At 47.4% G+C, this 20752-nt stretch overlaps 1 protein-coding gene across 3 annotated transcripts in view; it reads right to left on the reverse strand.

The window, feature by feature from the left end:
- Window positions 1–814: 814 nt before the first annotated feature.
- IGSF9 (immunoglobulin superfamily member 9) overlaps window positions 815–20752 on the reverse strand; it is a 665024-nt gene continuing 645086 nt past the window's right edge. For all 3 annotated transcript variants that reach the window (XM_069604696.1, XM_069604697.1, XM_069604695.1), the window contains exon 21: window positions 815–8787. In XM_069604696.1, coding sequence (XP_069460797.1) covers window positions 8567–8787 — 221 coding nt within the window. In that variant the 3' untranslated portion in view covers window positions 815–8566. The remainder of the gene's footprint in view (window positions 8788–20752) is intronic.

The raw sequence follows: 20752 nt of genomic DNA on the forward strand, positions 1-20752 counted from the left end.
AAAGCATAATACATGATCCATGAAGTAAACCTTTGATCTGGGTACGGGTACATGAAACATAGAATCACTAAGCACTATCTGGCCAGGCTCCGAAGGTCTGCATGCTCTATGTCATTCATCGTGGCCTCTACCAGAAAATGGAATTGGGGGGCTGGGGTGGGGGGAGATCTCTGAACACTGCTCTAGTGGTCTTATGGAACGAATATTACACTACACTTAGATTGGTAGAAAGTCCCTTGTTAGTCAGGATAAGACTGAAGATGCTTCTGTTACCAGAGCCCTTTGACCCCTGAACTCTCCACATCTTTAAGCTTGGGTTCAAGCTAATGAAGTCAAACCTTTACAGGAAGACATCGTTGTCAAGCAAGCTCTTTAGTTGAGAAGCAAGTGTTAAATTTTGCACTTTCTATCTGTTGTATGTTCTCTTGTCAATGTTCACTTAATTTCCATTGCACCTACCATGGCTTGAATGTAATGACCCTTCTCCCACCCACTGATCTGGAATGTTCCAAGGCTGAGAATGTTCAGATTCCTCCACTTTCCCTTCCTTCCTCTTCGGATGCTACCACGCGACTGCTCTCGCAGCTAGTGTCTAATACACCACCAATTTTAAAAAAAGGAGTCCAAGGGTGTGGCGGTATTTCAAAGATAAAGATTCGGTAGGCAAAATCGTACCCACTAGAAGGTAATCCCTGTCAATGAAAATAGTTAATATCAAGTAAAAGGGGTGCGGGTGCGCGCGTGCGCACGCGCACGCACGCACGCACACACACACACACGCCTATTTAACACAACATAGTCAAGAAAACGTAACGTGATTGTTTCATTTTTTATTGGAATCACAGATAGTTCTTTAAAATAGCAAAATGTTCTTATATAAAAATATTTTCTGCAATGTTTAGTCTCAATTATTTTGTACACATTTATTTTTCACAATATCAGCAAGTCGCAGCATTGATTACGCTGCAGAATAACTTCCATTTACACCTAGTCGAACCGTTAGGCATTAAAGTGATTTCAGGATTAATTCTGCCTCATCAACAATAACCCGATTCAGATTTAGCAGCAAATCATGTATGAACCTGGATTTTACAAGGTGCCTGGGTGGGTTGGTCTTGGTGCTGGTTTTATCTCTCTCTCTCTCTCTCTCTCTCTCTCTCTATCTCTCTCTATCTCTCTCGCTCGCTCGCTCTATCTCTCTCCATTGAATGATGCAAGTCTCTCTCTCTTTCTCTCTCCACACAGAATGGTGCATGGCAAGGGAGATTCCCAAATGAATGGAATCATGTTTTAATTGTTGGAGAAGAACGGAGGGAATTCGATTTAATTTGAAATCAGGTGACCTGTTTTTTCGAATTCAAATTTACAAGGTGGAAGGGAATGCTGTAGGTGGTTTTCTCACAGTGAGATCAAACAAAACATGGCTCTATTAAACTACAGCGCTCATTCAACACAGCAGAATGTGAGCTATAACCTGCAACCTTAATCAATCAAGTAATGTGATGTCATTTTGGTGGGAAAAACATGTTCCTCTTTGTATTTTGAAAATTCCTCAAGTGGAACCATATAACACATATATGCACTTTACATGGTCGAGACACATTTAAAGTAGAGGGTAAAAACGTAGCACTAATAGGGTTTGAACTTTTTCCAGAACACCAACGAGCACATTCTTATGCTGCCAGTGAATCCGGCGGGGCGGACTGCATCTACAAACATGTGCATGGTTTTCCCCTCTGTCAAACTGTTACCATTTCCGCCACGGGGCAGAAAACAGAACAGGAATACAGCAGTCCCCAGATTCCTGGGCTATTGTTGGGCAGAAAGGAACGATCCCGCCCATGGGGACATTGTGCGAGGAAGGGACAGGAGAACACGATGACGTGCAGCACTGGTCCTCACCGATAGGACAGTGAGACGGCGTTGCACGTCATACAGATGAAAATCTCCTTTCTGAGGAGAATTCAAAGGGGAAAGATGCATTAGCGGCACAAGCAGCGGCTTCGTCGGTAGAGGAGATGGCGGTCGCCATTGCGGTACTGCAGGCAGCAGGACAGAGGTGGATGGGTGGGTAGAGGTAGAAGAGGCTGGGGTTGGAAGAAAAGGGCAAGTGAGGGAAATGGGCCCGGTAGAGCCACCTAATGTGTGGGAAAGTGTAAGAGGGAGGCCTAAGAGGAGAGCTGCACCAGCAGGTGTAGCTGCAGCAGTGTGGGCTTGTAGTAGCCCAAACAACCAAAGAAGGGTGGGGATGAGAGAAAGAAGGAGCGACAGGCGATGGTGGAAGGCACAGGTGAGCACATAATAAAAAGTTCCAGGAAAGAGGTGCACACAAAAAAGGGGGAAAAAAAGGGCGGTGAGGTGAAAGCAGTTGGTGAAAAAGGAGTTAGGGAACATGAGCAAAATAAGTCAAAGTATATTGACACGAGGAGATGAAACTGAGGTTGAGAACGAGGGAAATGAGAGTGATGATGAGAAGAAGAGGATTGGATTTGGAGGAAAGAGGAGATGTAATGTAGTGAAGGTAAAAGAAGGGGTGCAAGGGAAGTGTGAAGGTGCACGAGAGGCAGACAAGAAGGAGAAAGAAAAGAAATGGGTGGAAAACGAGAGGGAGGTATGGGCCCATGGTGCGGACCGGCCTCAGAAGAGGGGGACAGCAGAAGGTGAAGAGGGGTTGAGAGTGCAGTAGTTGCCACCATGGACAAAGAATTGCTGGGATGGCCTGGGGAATATTGAGGTGACATGAAGGCAACTAGGGAGGTAGAAGAGAGAAGAATAAAGGCAAAAGGGAGTTTGGGAAAAAGGAAGTGTGCTACAGCCTTAAAGATAAAAAGGACAAAAGGCAGAAAAGAAAAATGACTGAGGTGGAAGGAATATGGGGTGACCAAAGATACCAGAAAAAAGGATGGGGGGCGGATATGAAGATTGGGCAAGGACAGAAGAGGGAAGGGAGTGGTCACCAATGGAAAGAATGGAGCAACAGGTGGCAAGGGGAGAGTGGTGGGAGATATCAGAGAACAGTGCAAAAGGAAACACAAGAGGAGCATGACAGGCAGGAGTGGCACAGAACAAACAGAAAATAGACAGATGAAAGGGACGACTGCACTCGGGCCACAGGTGTGGGAGAGTGCCGGAGCGACAGGTATGAAGAGAAAATAATGGGCAATAAAGATGAAGAGAAAGAGGTGAATGACATACGGTCATGGTATGGAAAGGGAGTGTGGGAGAGGAGCAGGGAGAAGGAGAAGAGCGAATGGGAAAAACAGGAGAGGTGCTAGGTTCATGGAATGCTCTTATAAAGAAAAAGCACATTGGTGGTGATGCAGGAGAAGGAGGAGAAGAATGAAAGAGGGCCTGATAGAGAAAGTGTAATGGGTCAAGAAGGGAGGTTAGTTGACAATAGAGGAAGAATAGAAAAAAAGAAAAAAGAATTCAAGGCTGAGGAGTGTGAAGGGGCAGCAGGCAAAGGAAGAGTAAGAAAGAAAAAAGTGAAGGACGTAATGACAGAGGAGAAGAAAGGGCCAGATGCGGATAAGAAAAATAAAAAAACAGAGATTGCCATAAATGAGGGTAGCAAAGCCTTAGGGTCGCACCTCACTTTGGCTACAAAAGAACACATTTGGAGGGGAGAATGTGTTGAGATATTTAAGTTGTTACATAGAAAGGGTCAAAGGAAGAAGTATGGGAATTAGCTAGGAGACCTAGAGTACCAATGAACATTGAGAACTGGACATCTGCTTTCATCATATGTACCAGCATATACTGTGAAAGGTTCCCTGAGCGGAGCGTGGAGCTATTAAAATACATGGATGTGGTTAGGAAGGTGCAGATACATTTTGGAGGGTTTGCTTGGTTAAAATACGATGAGGAGTTCAGGTCACGCATGGCAGAGGATGAAGGTGAAGATTGGGGAGAAATTGATGCAGAGCCATGGCTGCAGTGGGTGACTCACGGGGCCAGTGGCGGGCACACACACGGCAAGTGCGCTGCCGTTAGTGCCCTTTCAAGGAAGGCCCATCCAAAGAGGGATGGGCAATCAGAGATGGGGTTATGGTAGTGGGGGAGCATGCTGGGTTTACAACAGAGGGGCATGTTCCCGAGCGGCATGCAAGTACAGGCACAAATGCACGAAATGCACCGGACGGCATCCCCTCACATAATGCTGGGGAAGGGGAAATGAGGGAAGAGGTAGCGGTTCCGGGAATTACAAGGGGGCTTTGGGAAAAGGGGCATACTCCGGTTAATGTACAAGAATTGAAGGAGTGGATACAATTTTACCCAGACAGGGAGGCAGCAAAGTTACTGGCAGAGGGATTTGAGAATGGCTTCAGAATACCGTGTAAGGGTCCAAGAGTGGGAAGATGGGCAGAGAACTTAAAATCTATAAAAGAACATACTGTTTTAGTGGCAGACAAATTAAAGAAAGAAGTGAGCGAAGGAAGAATGGCTGGTCCATTTGAATGCAGTCCATTGGCATATTTGATTGTTTCGCCTATGGGCATTGTGCCTAAAAGAAAAAGGCGAGTTTCGGATAATTCATCACCTGTCATGGCCAGAGGGGCAGTCTATTAATGATTACATCAACCTGTTAGACTGCACAGTGACCTATGCTAGCGTTGACGACGCAATTGCACTAAGACATGTGGGGTAACTGCTCAAATGGCAAAATGAGACGTGAAGTCAGCGTTCAGGTGGTTACCAGAAAACCCAGAGGATTTTCTGCTATTGGGTTTTCAGTTTGAGGGTGGCATATATGTGGACGAAGCATTGCCAATGGGATGCGCAGCAGCGTGCGCACTATTTGAATGTTTCAGCACTTTTATAGAAAGGGCATTTACGAAACAATCTGTGTCAAAGAATATGGTGCATTACCTGGACGATTTTGTGAAGGTGGGAAAAAATGCAGAGGAATGTGAACGGTTACTAAGGGGATTTCAAAGATTAACAGAGGAGCTGAGCTTTCCACTGGCTCAAGGGCCAGTGTCAGTGCTGGCTTTTCTGGGCATTGAATTGGATGCAAAAAGAATGGAATCAAGGCTACCTTTGGAGAAGATCGGAAAATTGAGAGAGAAATTGTACAAGAAAAGTGTGAGGTGAGAACAGTACAACAGCTTTTGGGACAGATGAATTTTGCTTGCAGGGCGGTAGCGCCAGGAAGGGTGTTTTGTAGGCAGATGGCTTTGGCAATTGCTTAATGACCGCATCGTAGGATTAGGGTGACCGCTCGAATGAGACAGGACCTAGAGGTGTGGAAGGTGTTTTTTATCGGGATACAATAGACTATCAATGTGGCTAGACGACTGGGTGAGATATTGGAATGTGGAGATATTTTCTGACGCAACTGTGGCAAATGGTTTTGGAGTGTACTGGGAAGGGAAGTGGTGTGCAGAGGTATGGCTGGCAGAATGGGCGGAAGAGAAGAATAGTATTGTGTTTTGTGGAGTTTTTTTTACAGTAATAGTGGCTTTGGAACTGTGGGGGAGAAGACAGGCACAGGATTGAGAAGATCAAACTTTTTGGACAGTGAGGCTCGACTGTCTCCATCAGATATGCGGTGCATGACTGCATGAACACGTATGTATAGTCTCAAAAGTTGGATTTAAGCATTGACCAGGATTCGGTGAAACGATCTTTGAGTTATGGTGATGGCTTCTATGGCTTGAGTTTGCCTGCAAGTCATACTGCTGAGGTTTGGTATCTTTGTAAACAGGTTTGTAATTTGTATACATTTGTGCCGCAGGTTAGTGTGTATGAAACTGCTTTTTATCAATGTACCCACCTGTGGTTTTCAGCGTTTATCTACGCCTGCTCTTAGACCTTTACCCTTGAATGGGGCTCAGAAAGTGATGGAGGCGCTCGTTCTCCCCTATAGGGAGAACATGTAAAGACGGGTAAGGGAGAGCTGTCGCAACATAACGTTGCTTCTTGAGGTGGGTGGAGCAAAAACAACAAATAAACATCTTGTGTTCAGGACTGCAAGCATGCGATGGAATGAGTAGTGAAATGTGACTAACCCAGAGTCTTCTGGCTCCTGACACACTCAGCTTTATGTTCTCGATAATATAAACCAATCACAGGAGTAATGCCAGCATGCTGCCCCTGGCACCTTGACGTTTCTGTGTTGGGTGATGGTGGCATGGATGTATTAAACGAAGGTAAAACAGGACCTCTTTACCACTCCAAAAGAGAGCGTTTCTTAGGGCGGATATTGTCATTGAGATAAGGTCGACCAAGACCGGATACTAGAATGCACTTGGGTCGGTAACACGGTGCACGCAGTGTCTGGAAGCTAAACAGTCACTGTATTCATATTATAGGCAGGGCACTTACAAGCATCTAGTAGTTGGTGTGTCCATTCAACCTCAGGGATGGTGGCTACCACTTTCTCAGACCTAACCATACATATTGTGCAGCTCCTTTTCAGTGTGTCATTTGTGAACTGTCTAGCAATGCCCGGCAAGTGCCAGAAATCAATTTGGTGGAGGTGTGGGGGGGATGGCTTATAAAAGTGGTTATGGGGAAAGGGACGGCAACTAGAAAAGGCAACACACATTCTGAACTGGACAGTGGTGCTTTTAACAAACCCATGCAGCTTGCAATAGCTGTGCAGTCAGAGTTGGCTGAAGCCGTGAGAAGAGAGGGTGGAATGAAGTAAATTAAACATAATGAATAGATTTGACCACATATTTCAACCACATATTTCTGTCCTTCTTGTCCAGCGGCTTCTGAATGGATCGCTGAGTGATGTATTTTGCATAGGAGATGGACTCTATCCAATAGCAACCTTCCTACGTCCATTCCTCATTCTATTTTGGGGCAGAACTAAACATTCCTTGCTTGGCATTGGGCATTGGCTCTGCATTAGACATTGCAGCGCCCATTCAGACAGAACTGCAGTGTCAGAAAGTAGTTATTCATCTTATAGTGATCTTATAGTGTGTAACGTTGTACCGAGGCCCTCAATAACAGTACCAAAACAATCTCCTCACAGCCAATTACATTCAGCACTGGGGACAACAATGGAAAGCACAAACAGCACAACATATGGCCTGCAGACAGAGAGCAACGTATAACCAACCACGTGCTGTACATTCAGAAGACGAGCGGGACACCCATGGACAGAGGCTGAGATAATACAGGATTGGATTTCTGGGTCCAGACTTCATCATATATTTGAAGCTAGGTGGAGTGTTTATTTATTTATTTATGTATATTTATATAGCGCTCAAGCAGCCCAGGGGCATTGATGCGCTGTTACTTACAATAACTTGGTTACAGGGTACAGGCATGATAGCGGTTGTTGACACATTATGAATACTACAAAACTTCATACTGTTGTTACAGATATTGCATTTGGTCATATATTGCTGCCTTATATGTCAGCAACCGCAGTGCGATAGTTGGTGCGAGGCCTTAATAGCGATTCTTCGCCTGTTCATGCATTGTCCATTGGAGGTATTCTGCGTGAGGCTGCCAGGCATCCTCAAAGGGAAAATGGCGGACTGCACTCAACGGGAATCCTCAGGATAGCAGCAGTGAATGTACTTGCATGGTCTGTGGCAGCAGTGAATGTACTTGCATGGTCTGCGGCAGCAGGGAATGCACTTGCATGGTCTGCGGCAGCAGTGAATGTACTTGCAAGGTCTGTGGCAGCAGGGAATGCACTTGCATGGTCTGCGCCAGCAGGGAATGCACTTGCATAGTCTGTGGCAGCAGTGAATGTACTTGCATGGTCTGCGGCAGCAGGGAATGCACTTGCATGGTCTGCGGCAGCAGGGAATGCACTTGCATGGTCTGTGGCAGCAGTGAATGTACTTGCATGGTCTGCGGCCATGCATAGCTATGGGGACTCTGGCCGCTTATGACCGAGGAGCCCTGGATGCTTGAATGAGAGACATACTCTGGCTGTGGCGAGCACCGATACCTATCAAGGCGCCCAGGCCTGCAGTAGCTTATGTGGGATTTACATCGAACGGTTCAACTAAAATGTCAGTAGTGCCATCTTATAAGTGACAGACATATTTTAACTTTAACAGTAGTAACCAAATGCACTTTAACTTCAAGACCCACCGATTGGGCAGGTCGGGGTCAGGTGACAACTTTTTCTCTGGCCAATCGGAAGGCATGTTTTGCTGATTCAGTTGCGTGCCTTTGGAGGACAGTCACAGGTGGGCCTTATCTTTAGCTCCGCTTGTAGTCATGCAAAATTTGCAATTAGCAAGAACATTGATAATGCAGCGAAATCTGAATCAACATTATTCAAACTCAACAAAAACACTGTCGGGGGTGGGGGGCGGAGAAAGAGGTCAACTCCTATCAAAAGAAAAATGTATTAGAATTACATCCTTGAAAGCGGACACATATTAAAATCATGAGTCCAAAGCCAAAATTGCTCAAGATATTGCCCAATTGTGAACCAGGCACCACCATGAGGTCTTTTGGTATAAAACGTGGGTCCGTCCCCAATCTGTCCTCATTACCAGAGTGTTGGGTGGTATTCCAGGACCAGCCGGTAATTCAAGTTATTCCAAACGCACACTGCTAATGCGGTATACAAAATGTATGGCTGTCAAAGAAGCGTAGATTGCTCTACGCCATCCTCAAAGTCCTTGGCGCTCATGCGCCCCTGTTGCCCGGCCTCGCCGCGTCGCCGGTACTCCAGGAACTCCTCCTTCAATGCGGCACATCGTTCTTCGGGGCTGGAAAGCACTCGGGAACGTGAGAAATCCAGGACGTCAACAGACGAAGAGTTACCCGGGGCACCATTCTCAACGATGGGAACCTTCAAACCTGGAGAGAAGCGGAAAGAGAGCATAAGTATTACACATTCAGTTCAGATCCAGCCATCGGTCGAAGTAGAGTCACTTTACAAAGTCGACAAGCCTGGACTGTGGTCTCCTGATTAAGTATGCAGATAAGTTAGCCAAGGTGTACAATCCATCTTTAATATTCTGCAGTTTTGATAACAAGGTGCTAAACCATTATTCACCGATGTGATACCTGTCAGCACTGACAGCAAGTATGTGCCTTCTGGGGTCTATGGCCGCACTCCCTTCAACTCTCTTCCTAAATATCTTCCCTCTCGAGCTCTTCGCTCATCCGCCACCAACTCCCTTAGGGTCAGTCGCTTCTCCAAGAAACGAGTTGGTGGCAGATCACTCTCTTCGGCAGAGGCCTCTCTCTGGAACAGCCTTCCTGCCTCCCTGAAACTCGAGGAGAACCACCTCCGGTTCCAGAAACACCTCAAAACCTTCCTCTTTGCTTCTGCTTTCTCTCCCTCCCCCCTTGCTGAACCCCTGACTGATACTGCACTGGTTACCTGGCCACCCTTCTGATCTCTGGCCCAGGCCCCGTCAATTACCCACCTGCACTGCCTCCCTGGCAACCCATGTACTTGGGGACTGTTTTTCTGTATCCCTTCAGTCCCCCTACCAGCACTTACGTCTGCACTTCCTTGCACTGGCCACCGGCTGGCTGTTTTATGTGTCTTATTATTCCACTTCCCATGTACTGCACTTTCCCCTCTACCCTCCCCCTGCACACTTTTCCTTTCCCCCCCTTCCCATGCACTTTTCCTCCCCCCCCTTCCCATGCAGTTGCGCGACCTGAATGTCACCTGGCCTAGTAGGATCGTTGTCTGTCTTCCCTCTGTTCCCCCTCCCTTGCCTCGTCGCGCCTTGAAACACTTGTGTATAGGCGCGTTATAAATGCAATATCATATCATATCATATTGTGTGAAGAGAACCAACTTAATGACCCTGGAGTAGGTTTAATAAATGTCATACATTGATATTACCTCGCCCAAAGCCAATACGAACTACAAACTAGCCTCCAGCCCCCCACCCTAACTGGCACCACATCCCGTCACACCACTATAGCAATGGAAAACCATGCCAAATGCCCTTGAGCACGAGCCCAAAGCACATGACAAGCATGCAAGAAACCGAGTGAGTCACCACGCGAATTCACACTTCATACCAAACAAACCCATCCCAGGGTCAAACAAGGAACTCCAAGAACATGCAGCTTATTACAAACACAAAGACCCCGGTTCCTTCTGTTCCTCACACATCAACACTGCAGCCGCAGCTACTGCCTTGCTCTCCTTCCTGCACTCCTATCTGTTTCCCACCCCAAACAAGTCCAACCGACCCCATCTCTTGCAGGTCCCTGAAGGACATTGAAATGTCAGAGGTTGTGCTATATCACACCCAATAACATAACGCACCACTCTGGTGGTTAGTAAAAAGCACTACGAAGGAAAATCTGAGTACACTCATTTTAACCTTGACTTTGTGTACTACAGCAAGAACTTCCTCAAAGACGTTCAGCAACCATACATGCATTTCGCCAGCCTCAGTTTCCTGTGATGTAGTCGACATTGTACAAGTAAAATTAAGCATTGCATTGGCAACTACAATGCACTTTAATAGTACAAAGAGAAAACCACTGCACTGTCCAGAAGAAAGTAAATATTCCTATAATATGTTCACCACACTTGCCCTTCCTCCTGTACCCCGCTACTACCCTAGGACCCCACTTTCGATTAAATCGTAGAAACAATTATGCAAACCTTATGTGCTGTGGCTTGGAAACTCTTCAAGTAAAAACATGTGGCTTCTCACCACTAATATTATATAATATTGTGATCTACACAGGAAAAAATATAACTCCATCAAAATGAAGGATGCCGAAAGTAAAGACTTACAAATAAAGTTACAGTAGAGGCCTAGTGAGTAAGAGGGGAGGTACCCACTTTTGAAACTATACCATCATGAAAATGGGTGAGTATATTAGTTAAGCCTAAAAGACGGGGATATGAGTTGAGGTTGAAAGTACGACACTTACCACTGCATATCAGTAACATATCAATGTACATTTTTAAAACAAAATGCATATTGTATGTATGGACTCAATTTCTTACTTTAAAGTAATACATTTAGTTATTTTTGCCTTCTTTATTTTAAATGTCATTATTTTTACTGTTTACATTATTTTAAAAGAAACATGTGATGTTACTCCTGTGTCTCATCCTCTCTCCTCCACACATGTAGTCCCTTTCCCTGTGGGGATGGGTAAGGATCATGACCTCTAACGCCTCAAGGTTGTTCTCTTTTTGCCAGGCACCGACAGATTGTCAGTGTTTTTTTTCTGCCACTCTTGCTGTGCCCCAATCCTGGGGCCGCACTCACTGCCACTCTTATAGTAGGGACTTTTTGCAGCAGCGGACCCTCGTCGCGTGTGCTTGTCCTACTAGGTCCGGACCATGAGTGCCCTCCTTGTGCTCATTGAGATGCACTTTCCCTTATGGCACTCGAGTCAAAATTGTCCTGCTGAGAGGAACTCTTCAGCGCCCCAGCACTTCAGAGACTTAAAGACACGTGAGGCACAGAGTCTCTTCAATAGGGCTCCCTGCTAGGTTGGCAGTTGCCACCCCAGCCTGTCGAGCAGGGTCACGTGACCAAGCATGCATCCTCCAATCCGGCCAGGTTCTGCGTAAGGGATCTGCTGAAGGATCTGCTTAGGATACATTGGCTGGGCTGGAGACTGGACATAGTGTGACCCACCCTGTAGGTCCAGCATCAGCAGTGTTGGCTAACTTGTGCCAGCCTTGGCTGGGTCTACATGTTCAGAGTTAGGGCTGCCCCTATCAGGGACTACCTATCACCGCATAAGGCCCCTGCGTGTCAGGGTTCCCAGGTTGGCACAGTGGCTATCAAGAGAGGAGCCCCCAGCATGACCAAAGCCTTCAGTAGCTCTCAGGAGACCACCACGTCCTCTAAGCCTCGGCATTGAGATTTTGTCGGCAGGGAAACCTCGGGAGACAGCAGATCTCTTTGGAGGAGGCTTCCATCTCACACGCCCCTCAGGTGGTGAGGGGAGGCGAGGGGTTGTGGGAGTCAGGCTCGTCCGGGTTTCATGTATCAAACCGGTTGCCCCAGTTGGCGTTGGTTCACTGCTCTTTGCCAGCTAGTCACTCCACAGAGGGGGTTCTATTTGATGGTCTTCACAACAATGCTGTACAGGTTTCATAAGCCCATCTCGACCTCCCCGACCCCCAACAATATCCCTTTCTGGTACGCCCATTCCCGTGGCAAGCCAATTCTCTTCTTTGGCAGAAAAAACATTTTGTTGCAAAATTCATGCATATTCCAAGCACGAAGAAGTTCTTCCGAGGCATGGTGAGGAATATGATCCTGCAATTTCCACACGTCATGCCACTTCCTCTATTGCCCTGTGCCATTGACAGCAGCAGATGTGCCTCAGTTGTTTCTGTAGGGCCTGCAGTCATTTCCGCAGGCTCCTCAAGGGGCAACTCAGGCCTCACTGGCGAGTCGTCTGGCTTCAAACCCTCAGCCGGGGGCACCTACCTCACAAGCAGGGGATGGAACTAGCCCCAAACAGGAGTATTCAGAGTCTCTTCCAGGGCATGAAGAGGATCCTTGTAATCCACCAGGGCCTTCCATGAGAGAGCTCTTGGGGTAATGGAATGTGTGTACTACCAGTAGCGGCTCTGGCCCCCTTTGAGACAGGGCTGCTGCATCAGTATGCCAGTACAAAGTTCAGAAGTTCAGAGGGCGAGTGTGCCCATGCAACCTGATGCTATTCAGGAGGCTAGGAGGGTATTACCCAAATTGACCTTTTACAATTGACCTTTTGCACAATTGACCTAATTATAGTGGTCCTAATTGACCTTCTGCACAATTGACCTTTATATTATTTTAGTTATTTCATATATGTATTGGGTTGGTTTTGGATTATAAATAATATAAGGGGATTGGGTGGGAGGTTGCAGGGGTTTTGGATTGGGTGGGAGGTTGCAGGGGGTTCCCCCCACAGATATCTCCTAATTGACCTTCTAAATTAGGTCAATTCTCCCGAGGTCAATTCACCCAAGGTCAATTGTGAAAAGGTCAATTAGTATGCCCTGGGAGGGCTTGGAGCAATCCTCGTACAACAGTGGCTACAGACACACATCTGGAGGCCAAAAACAGGCTCTTGGAGGGGGAAGGTTCTGCTTAACTTCACACCCGGTGGCCCAGTCCACGGTGGTGGCAGCAGCTCGGGCCCACACTAAGCATTTCTCATCAGCATCATCATCGGTCCCTCCAGGGACGGAGGAGACACTTCTTGACGTGACTGGCAAGAAAATCTAGGCCAATGCCTCCCTACACCTCCGCCAGGCCAACACAGAAGCCATCCTAGTGGCATGTGCCGGTGGGTTATCCCAGAGAATACGTGGGACGAGTTTGTGATGAGAGTGACTGCTGTGAAGTCAGTGGTAAGTGGCATGTTGGAAGCAGTAGCGAACCATATAGACAGGGCCTCTATGGGCATGCGCATCTATGCACTAGGAGTACAGTAGTCACAACGGTGAGTAACAACTTGCCTCAACACTTTGGGTTATTATTCCAGAGATGATATTGGCACTGAACATATTGGGATGTTCGTAAAATACCTCTAATCCGTAATGCCCAAGCAGTGCCTGTCTGGTTCAGAGATATATGGTAGGGGAAAAGGACTGAAACATCACTGACTCCTTCCTAAGCCTATCACTCCCACAATGGGCCTGAATACTGCCTAGTGTATCATCTATGTGTTCTTTTTTGCAACGCACAGGATATCTTTTCTAACAGTTCTCCTCGTGTACTAATACACAGGTACATAAGGGAGGCGATAATGTGGGTAAAAGGTCGGTGGAAAAGGAATCATTCTGATGCAGATTTAGACACGCGGCAAGGTAGCTCAGCAAGTTAAGTGCTTGCCTGTGTGTGACCTGTGGGTACAAATCCTAGGAAGGCTGACTCCGACCATCATCCTTCCAAGGTCAATAAATGGAGGACTATTAAATTGGGTAATGATAAAACCCAGTACAGTTTTTATAATTCGGGGCAATCGGGCCAGACAGGCTATATGCAAAAGGGGATGTTACTATTCGTGTGGTTTGAGGCCTAATTTAATCCATTAGCAAGTCACAGGGCGCTGCCCATTTAGGTGGATGATAATAACACGCATTGCGCACAGCTGCTAGACACTCTGCCATTAAAACGATATGTCAGCGCACAGTACTAGTCACACTTGTTATCGCCCTGGCTGCCATTTTGCCTTCGTTAAAAGCGAAGGGTGGGAAGACTTACAATCCTGAGGCACGGCTGAACTAGAGGTTTACTCCAAAAGTGTGAACCGACTGGCAGTGATGGCCTCCCACTTCAAACATAAAGCAAAGTAGTAAAGAAAAGAAACACAACACACAAAAGGACCTTGCTCGGAAAAGGTTCAACCAGACGTTTGCCTGGTGGGACTGCAGGGGCCGGTCTACCTCTTCGAGACCCCCCCCACTGTGGCTGTCACAAATGTGATCGCCAGGCGGCTCTAGCCACGCATGCGCCTTGGCTTTGCATCTTTATTAAAGCACTTTATGTTCCCCTCCCTTCCCAAGCCTTTTATAACAATTCTGTGATGGGCCACGAGAGGGGAGGGCTTTGTTACAGCCGTGCAGAACGTGAGCAGGACCTAGTGACTCATCATAACACTGCGCCTTTTCATTTAAAAGGAGGTGGTATTTTAAATATTGCCCGTTATTACCGACCGCACACCTGTTGAACTATGCACTTCATGTGGAACTGCTGCATGCTGTAAATACTGCACAATTAGAGATGGAATTACCACCTAACAATTTGAGATATTGTGCTATAATTTTACCTCCACCCAAAACAGTGGCGGTATTACATTTCTGCCCGTGCTAGCACATTCCCTTTACCTGTGTGCCCAAAAATCCCCAATGCAACAAAATGGCCGTTGGTGGGAGACTGAGCATCTGCTCACTCCCCCCCTCACCGCACCCCCCCCCCACCCCCCCCACACAGCTTGATGCAGGGACCGATACAATGTGCAGGAAAGTCAGGGCTGGTCCTTCTGTGCATCTTTTCCTTGTGGACCAGTGGAGGTGTGAGCACCTGCGTCCATGTCAATTTCCATTCCTCTGGGCGGGCAATACTGTGCAACTATTTTTAGAAGACCGGACTTGGGCTATTTAGGAACTGCATGTGCATGCAAGGGACTTGCAAAGCGCAAACCTAGCTGCGAAGCGACAGAGCGCAGTAGAAAGGAACATGTCCGCGAGGGTGCAGGGGGGTTTCTGGGATATATAGGGTGAGCAATGACAGGGGGGGTTCTAGAGGGCAAGAAGTTGGGATGAGTGGCTCTACCAGCAATGCAGCAGGGTCTCCAGCAGATGCTGCAAGTGTAGCATGATTTTACCACCTTGCAGCTGAATGTCATCATGCCTACGAACCTCTCAGGACATCACAAGCAGTACCGGTAATCGCCCCGCCTTAGGGTTCCCCATAGGAAGCACCACAGAGGTTATACTGAGCTCCTCGGGACCTGTGTGTAATCCTTATCCCAAAAATGTGCAGTCTTTCATTTCAGAAAACCACTCTACTAAACTGCGTCGAACAATAAAATGCACCTTTTAAATAGCTAGATTAATGAATACATACAATTTTATGAAATTGTGGACATACCATTTTAACTAGGGTGGGCCATTTTTTATAAGAGAACTCATTGGTGGTCCTTAAGCATTATTGAAATGACACAATCAATAAGATTCCATCGACAAATGTTCGTGAAGCATAAACGGTGGGTTATGAACCTTGTTATCACCCACGCTGGGCAAATCGCAATCCGCTTGGAGATACACAGAGAACCAGTTCCGGCGTCCACTCATGGGGAACTCCAGACACCAGTCTGCCCAATATACTGATGCACCTGGAACCTTGAGAACGCGAGCATTCCAGCAACTATACAAGCTTGGCTGCCCCTGCAACACACTCGAATTGATAAACGCTGGAAATTGCAAACCTTGAAGTATACACCATCAGTAACCCAAACTCATCATCTTGCACTGATATCCTATGTAATTCATGATCCCCCGACCTCTGGGACCATTCATATTGACTTCGCAGGTCACGCCACTTTGCCTTGATAAAGACCCTTTTGGTCGAAACACGTGCTGGCTGCTCTGTCACTCAAACTTTTCTTATCTGTTTCATCCCATGATTGTAACAGCAACCCTTCACAAGGACAGGACTGACCCAGACACGATAAAATTGTACATATTCAATGTGCTATCACACTATTGACAAATAAAGCACAGGAGAGAACTGTTTGACTAACATTGCGCGCGGAAAGTTGTCTTTGGTCCATTTTATCCGATAAATGTTAGTGTTTGATTGCAGTGTGACAATAGTCCATGTTGCCAGGACTGTTCACTTTAGCATTAAAGTCAACACACGTAAACCACACTTTTCAATTCCCCTTTCTCGTGTTCCCTCTCTCATAAAGCTTGCCTGTGTTTTTGTCATTTCTTTAACCAAAGGTTTGCTGCAGGTGCTCACGTTTCATGCCATAATATTATATAAATATGGGAACTGAAACCATATGCGGTGAAACAATGGGGCCATGAATTAAGGTGAAGAGGCGTGAGTGCAGGCAGGAAGCAGGAAATGTCATTGTCTGAAGGCTTTTGGCGGGTAGCTCCCAGATGTTGAAGTCATCTGTTGTGAGCTGAAGGATGGCAGCGCACGGTCTCCCACTGCGAGGGCCCGGTCTTTGCGCCCACAGACAACGCTGAGACCCTCAGACGTTTCCCAGGCAGGACATCCGCGTTAGCAGAATCGCCTTTCAGAAGAGTTCTCAGGGGAACGTCTCAAAATCGTGTTGGTGGTTGTAATGTGGTCTTAGCTTTTTCTGTGGGGGAGGGAGGAGGGCACGCCTGGATGTGGTTACACAATGTCAGGCGTACAGTCCTAAAACCGGATCACCCGATCAAGCTCACTCCAGCAATTAGGAGAAAAGTGAATACTGACAGCAATTGTCTAAAATTATATGTGCCTCACTTTGCACACAGAGGAAATTACCGGTAATTTGTCTAGTTTGTGGTAAAATTCAACGCCGCCCCCGCGCGGACTGCGCACCGCCAGTACTGAAGCAAAACTGAGACCCTTGGAGACATATTCTGACCCCAGGCTAGTAGTCGCTGCACGTTCGGCCGCTGCTAGCCACTCCTACTCAGACTGAGGCGTAGGTGTCCAGACTGGATTGGGGGCATTCGAAGGTCCAAGACTGTGCCTGCCATTTAAGGACGTCCCCCCATTGCTTAACACCCAGCGGATGGGGAGGATGCTGAAGTCAGGCACATTCCACGCCTTCATAGAAGCCAGGCACTTTCCTAGTGTGCACACTGGACACAGGGTAGGAGAAACTAGTGCATAACAAGGACACCAGCCCACTCTGCCTCCAGAGTAGTGGCCAAAGCGGCTCAAGATCCTTATAACCCTCATCTCGCCCATGGAAACTTGCTTCATAACTGTACCTCCCTGCACACCCCCTCCGCCCCCCCACCATTGCTCAAGCTGCTTTTGACTAACAGCTGGACACAAGAACTGCCCACTTTCTAGCATTACCCTTGCCTGTGCCTTTGCAACGCGTAAATACTGCCCTAACTAACGACTAGACAGGGACTCTTCACTTTAAAACGTGCTCCTTTTGTCACCCTGCCTGGGATGGAGAACACTCACAATATTAACCTCTCATTGTGTCTCTTCAGTCTTTAGTACCAATATCGGCACCACGGGGCCTCCTGCAGGGCGACAGTGCGCTAAAACAATATCTCATAACAGAACATGCTCATGACACTGGGCCCTTCATGCCCAGGGTTGCATGCCTACCCTGTGCCACCACAGAATACAGTACTGTTTTTTGCCGAGTGCGTGACACCACCAAGAACTGACCGGTGCACACCACATGGGTAAGTCGCCACTGCGCCGTAAAAGCCACCAGTTTAGGGAAGACTGAAGTAAAGCACCTGTACTCTGCCGCAAATGTGCCAAAGAATGTGCTACACTGAACTAAGAAGGGCCACAGAAGAGATGTATCAGGTACTAATAGGCACAATCTATACAACTACCATGCTCCATTTTGGTCACGTTCTTGTCTCTTGGTCTGGGTACACAAAACACTCTTGCACTATCTCTATCAAAACGGACTTCCACTCCATTTGTTAATCTCTTACTGGAACACAGGCCTTTTTCTGAAAACAAGGCGGGTGCTCATTTGCTAGATGGATTGTAAGTGTGTTGGCTAAACTGAGAAAGGCAAAGAAACACATGACTTATGTGAGGGTTCAGAAATGCGAGTGACAAGCAGATAGAGTCTTCTCACAAGTAGCCATTTTATTAACCCAATAACGGTGATCAAACACCTAACTTTCCCTAACCTAACAAGAGTTTTCCTACCTGTCCAATTAAGGCTACGGGAAAATGACCGAATGTCCAAAGAACTCTGTCCCTCACACTTAAACATACAACAAAATCATACAGGGATTATTTGGCTGTTCAAACTTCACTAAGGAGAAATGACTCACCGTAATGATCTTTCTATGGATTCTTCTCCCGCAGATTGCGCATCATGATAGATATCCATCATCCAGCTCTGCTGTTCGGAAACTTTTCAACAGGGGGCGTAGTGGATCTTGACTCGGCCATGGATCTGTCTTGTCCAGTTCTCGATCGTCAGCTCCGGAAGTGACGTCAGGCGTCGTATATATAGCACGTCACTATGCCCCATGCTTCCCCCGCCCCTTTGCGTTTAAACGCTGCAGAAGGAAAATCACAGGTGGATGCTAATCAACCGTTAAAAACGTTAGCAAGGATACATCCCAACAGGGTGATCCCCCACAACAATGATTGAAAAAATAGTTTCTTATTTTTTTAAAAAAAGAATAGAAGCAGTCAACCAAGAGCCATCACCAGATACCTTCTCGTTTGGGCAGAAGCAAAAACCCACAAAACGTTCTGGGCGGGGATGTATGGGAGGGTCGATGAGGAATCTGCCGGAGAAGAATCCATAGAAAGATCATTATGGTGAGTAATTTCTCCTTCAATAGATTGCTTTTCTCCTTGCCTGCCGATTGATAACACTCGGATATGCACAAAATAATCCAATGTGACAGGGTTTGTTTAGTGATGGCAAGACCTTTTATAGACAAGGAATAGGCCACAAACAACTGGTCTGATGTCCTGAACTCGGATGTGTGAGCAACATAGAAACTTAATGCTCTCTTGGGGTCATGGCGGTGGAACCACTCTTCCTCTTTTGAGGGATGTGGAGGAGGGTAAAATACAGAAATCAATAGACTGGGAGATATGAAACTCTGAAACCACCTTTGAAAAGAAACTGGGTCTGACTTTAAGAGAGACTTTCTCACGAAAGAAATTCAGAAAAAGAGGTTTGCAGCACAAGGATTGCAGCTCGCTAACCCTCCTGTCAGATGTGATCGCCATCAAGAAGGCTGTCTTAAGGGATAACAGCCGCAAAGAACATGAGTGCATATGCTCAAATGGAGTCGCCATAAACTAGGTCAAAACCAGATTAAGATCCCAATATGGGACAACAAATGGGATCGGCGGAAACTTGTTGAGAAGGCCCTTCAGGAACTGGGCCATGACCGGAATATTAAAAAAAGGCACCTTGGTCTGGGGACCTCTTGAACACAGACAGGGCCGCCAAATACCCTTTGGCTGTGGCAACCTGAAGGCCTGAAGAGGCAAGTGACAGAAGGAACTCATCACTGTGGTGGTGGGGCAACAAATAGGGTCAGTCTTGCGTTCTCGCACCACGCATAAAATCTCCTCCACCTGCACGCGTACAGAGATCTCATAGAAGGTCTGCATGAAGCCAACAACACCTCAAGTACCTCCTCTGAGAGTTCCCAGTCATTGTACCTCATCCTCTCAAGAGCCACGCATGTAGGTTGAGGGAATCCAGGGTCAGGTGGAGCACTCGACCCTCCGACTGGGTCAGGAGATCCGGACACAGAGGCAACCAGTGAGGTGGACAGATGGTCCGATCCAGGAGATCAGAGTACCACATTCTCCTCGCCCAATCCGGGACGATAAAGATTATGGTCGCTCGGAATCTCTTCAACTTCTTGAGAACCCAAGGAATGATGGGAATGGGGGGAAAGGCATAGTGGAGAGGGAAGATCCAGCCCACCAGTAACGCATCCCCCAGAGCACCGTTCGCTGGGAATTCCCTCAAGCAAAACGGTTTGCACTTCCTATTGGACTCCATGGCAAACAGATCCACTGCTGGGCTGGGGTACCACAGAGAGCGAAGACCTCCCCTAGGACGTCCTGGCACACTTCCCACTCGTGTGAGACCGTGCTCTGCCTGATCCACCAAGGTGTTCTCTGCCCCCGCCAGATGAACTGCCGAGACAGAGATTTGGTTCTCTCTTAACCAGAACCACAGCTGAATTGCCTCTTTGCAGAGAGGCTGGGAGTGCACGCCACCCTGCTTGGCGAGGTAGTGCATGGCCACCATGTTGTCCGCCAGGACGAGGACATAATCCCTCTGTGAGACAGGGCGATAGCCCTCAGGGCTCACCTGATAGCCCGCAACTCCAGCCTGTTGATGTGCCACCTGGCTTCTGATGGAGACCAGAGGTCGCTCACCTGCAAATCCTCGCGTTGAGCACCCCAACCCTTTAGGGATGCATCCGTGACCACTAAGGCCTGGGGCCAAGGAGACCAGAAGGGTTCTCCCACCAATAGATTGCTGTGCATGTTCCACCAGCCGAGTTTGCGGACTACCTGGCTGGACACTTAAAGGTGATCCTTGAACACTGCAGATACTGGGACCACTGGTCCCGCAGGAGGCACTGGAGGGATCTCATACGTAGCCTGCCCTC

This window comes from Ambystoma mexicanum, chromosome 1p, assembly GCF_040938575.1.
Source record: "Ambystoma mexicanum isolate Mex_15411 chromosome 1p, UKY_AmexF1_1, whole genome shotgun sequence".
In the NCBI taxonomy this organism is placed as follows: domain Eukaryota; kingdom Metazoa; phylum Chordata; class Amphibia; order Caudata; family Ambystomatidae; genus Ambystoma; species Ambystoma mexicanum.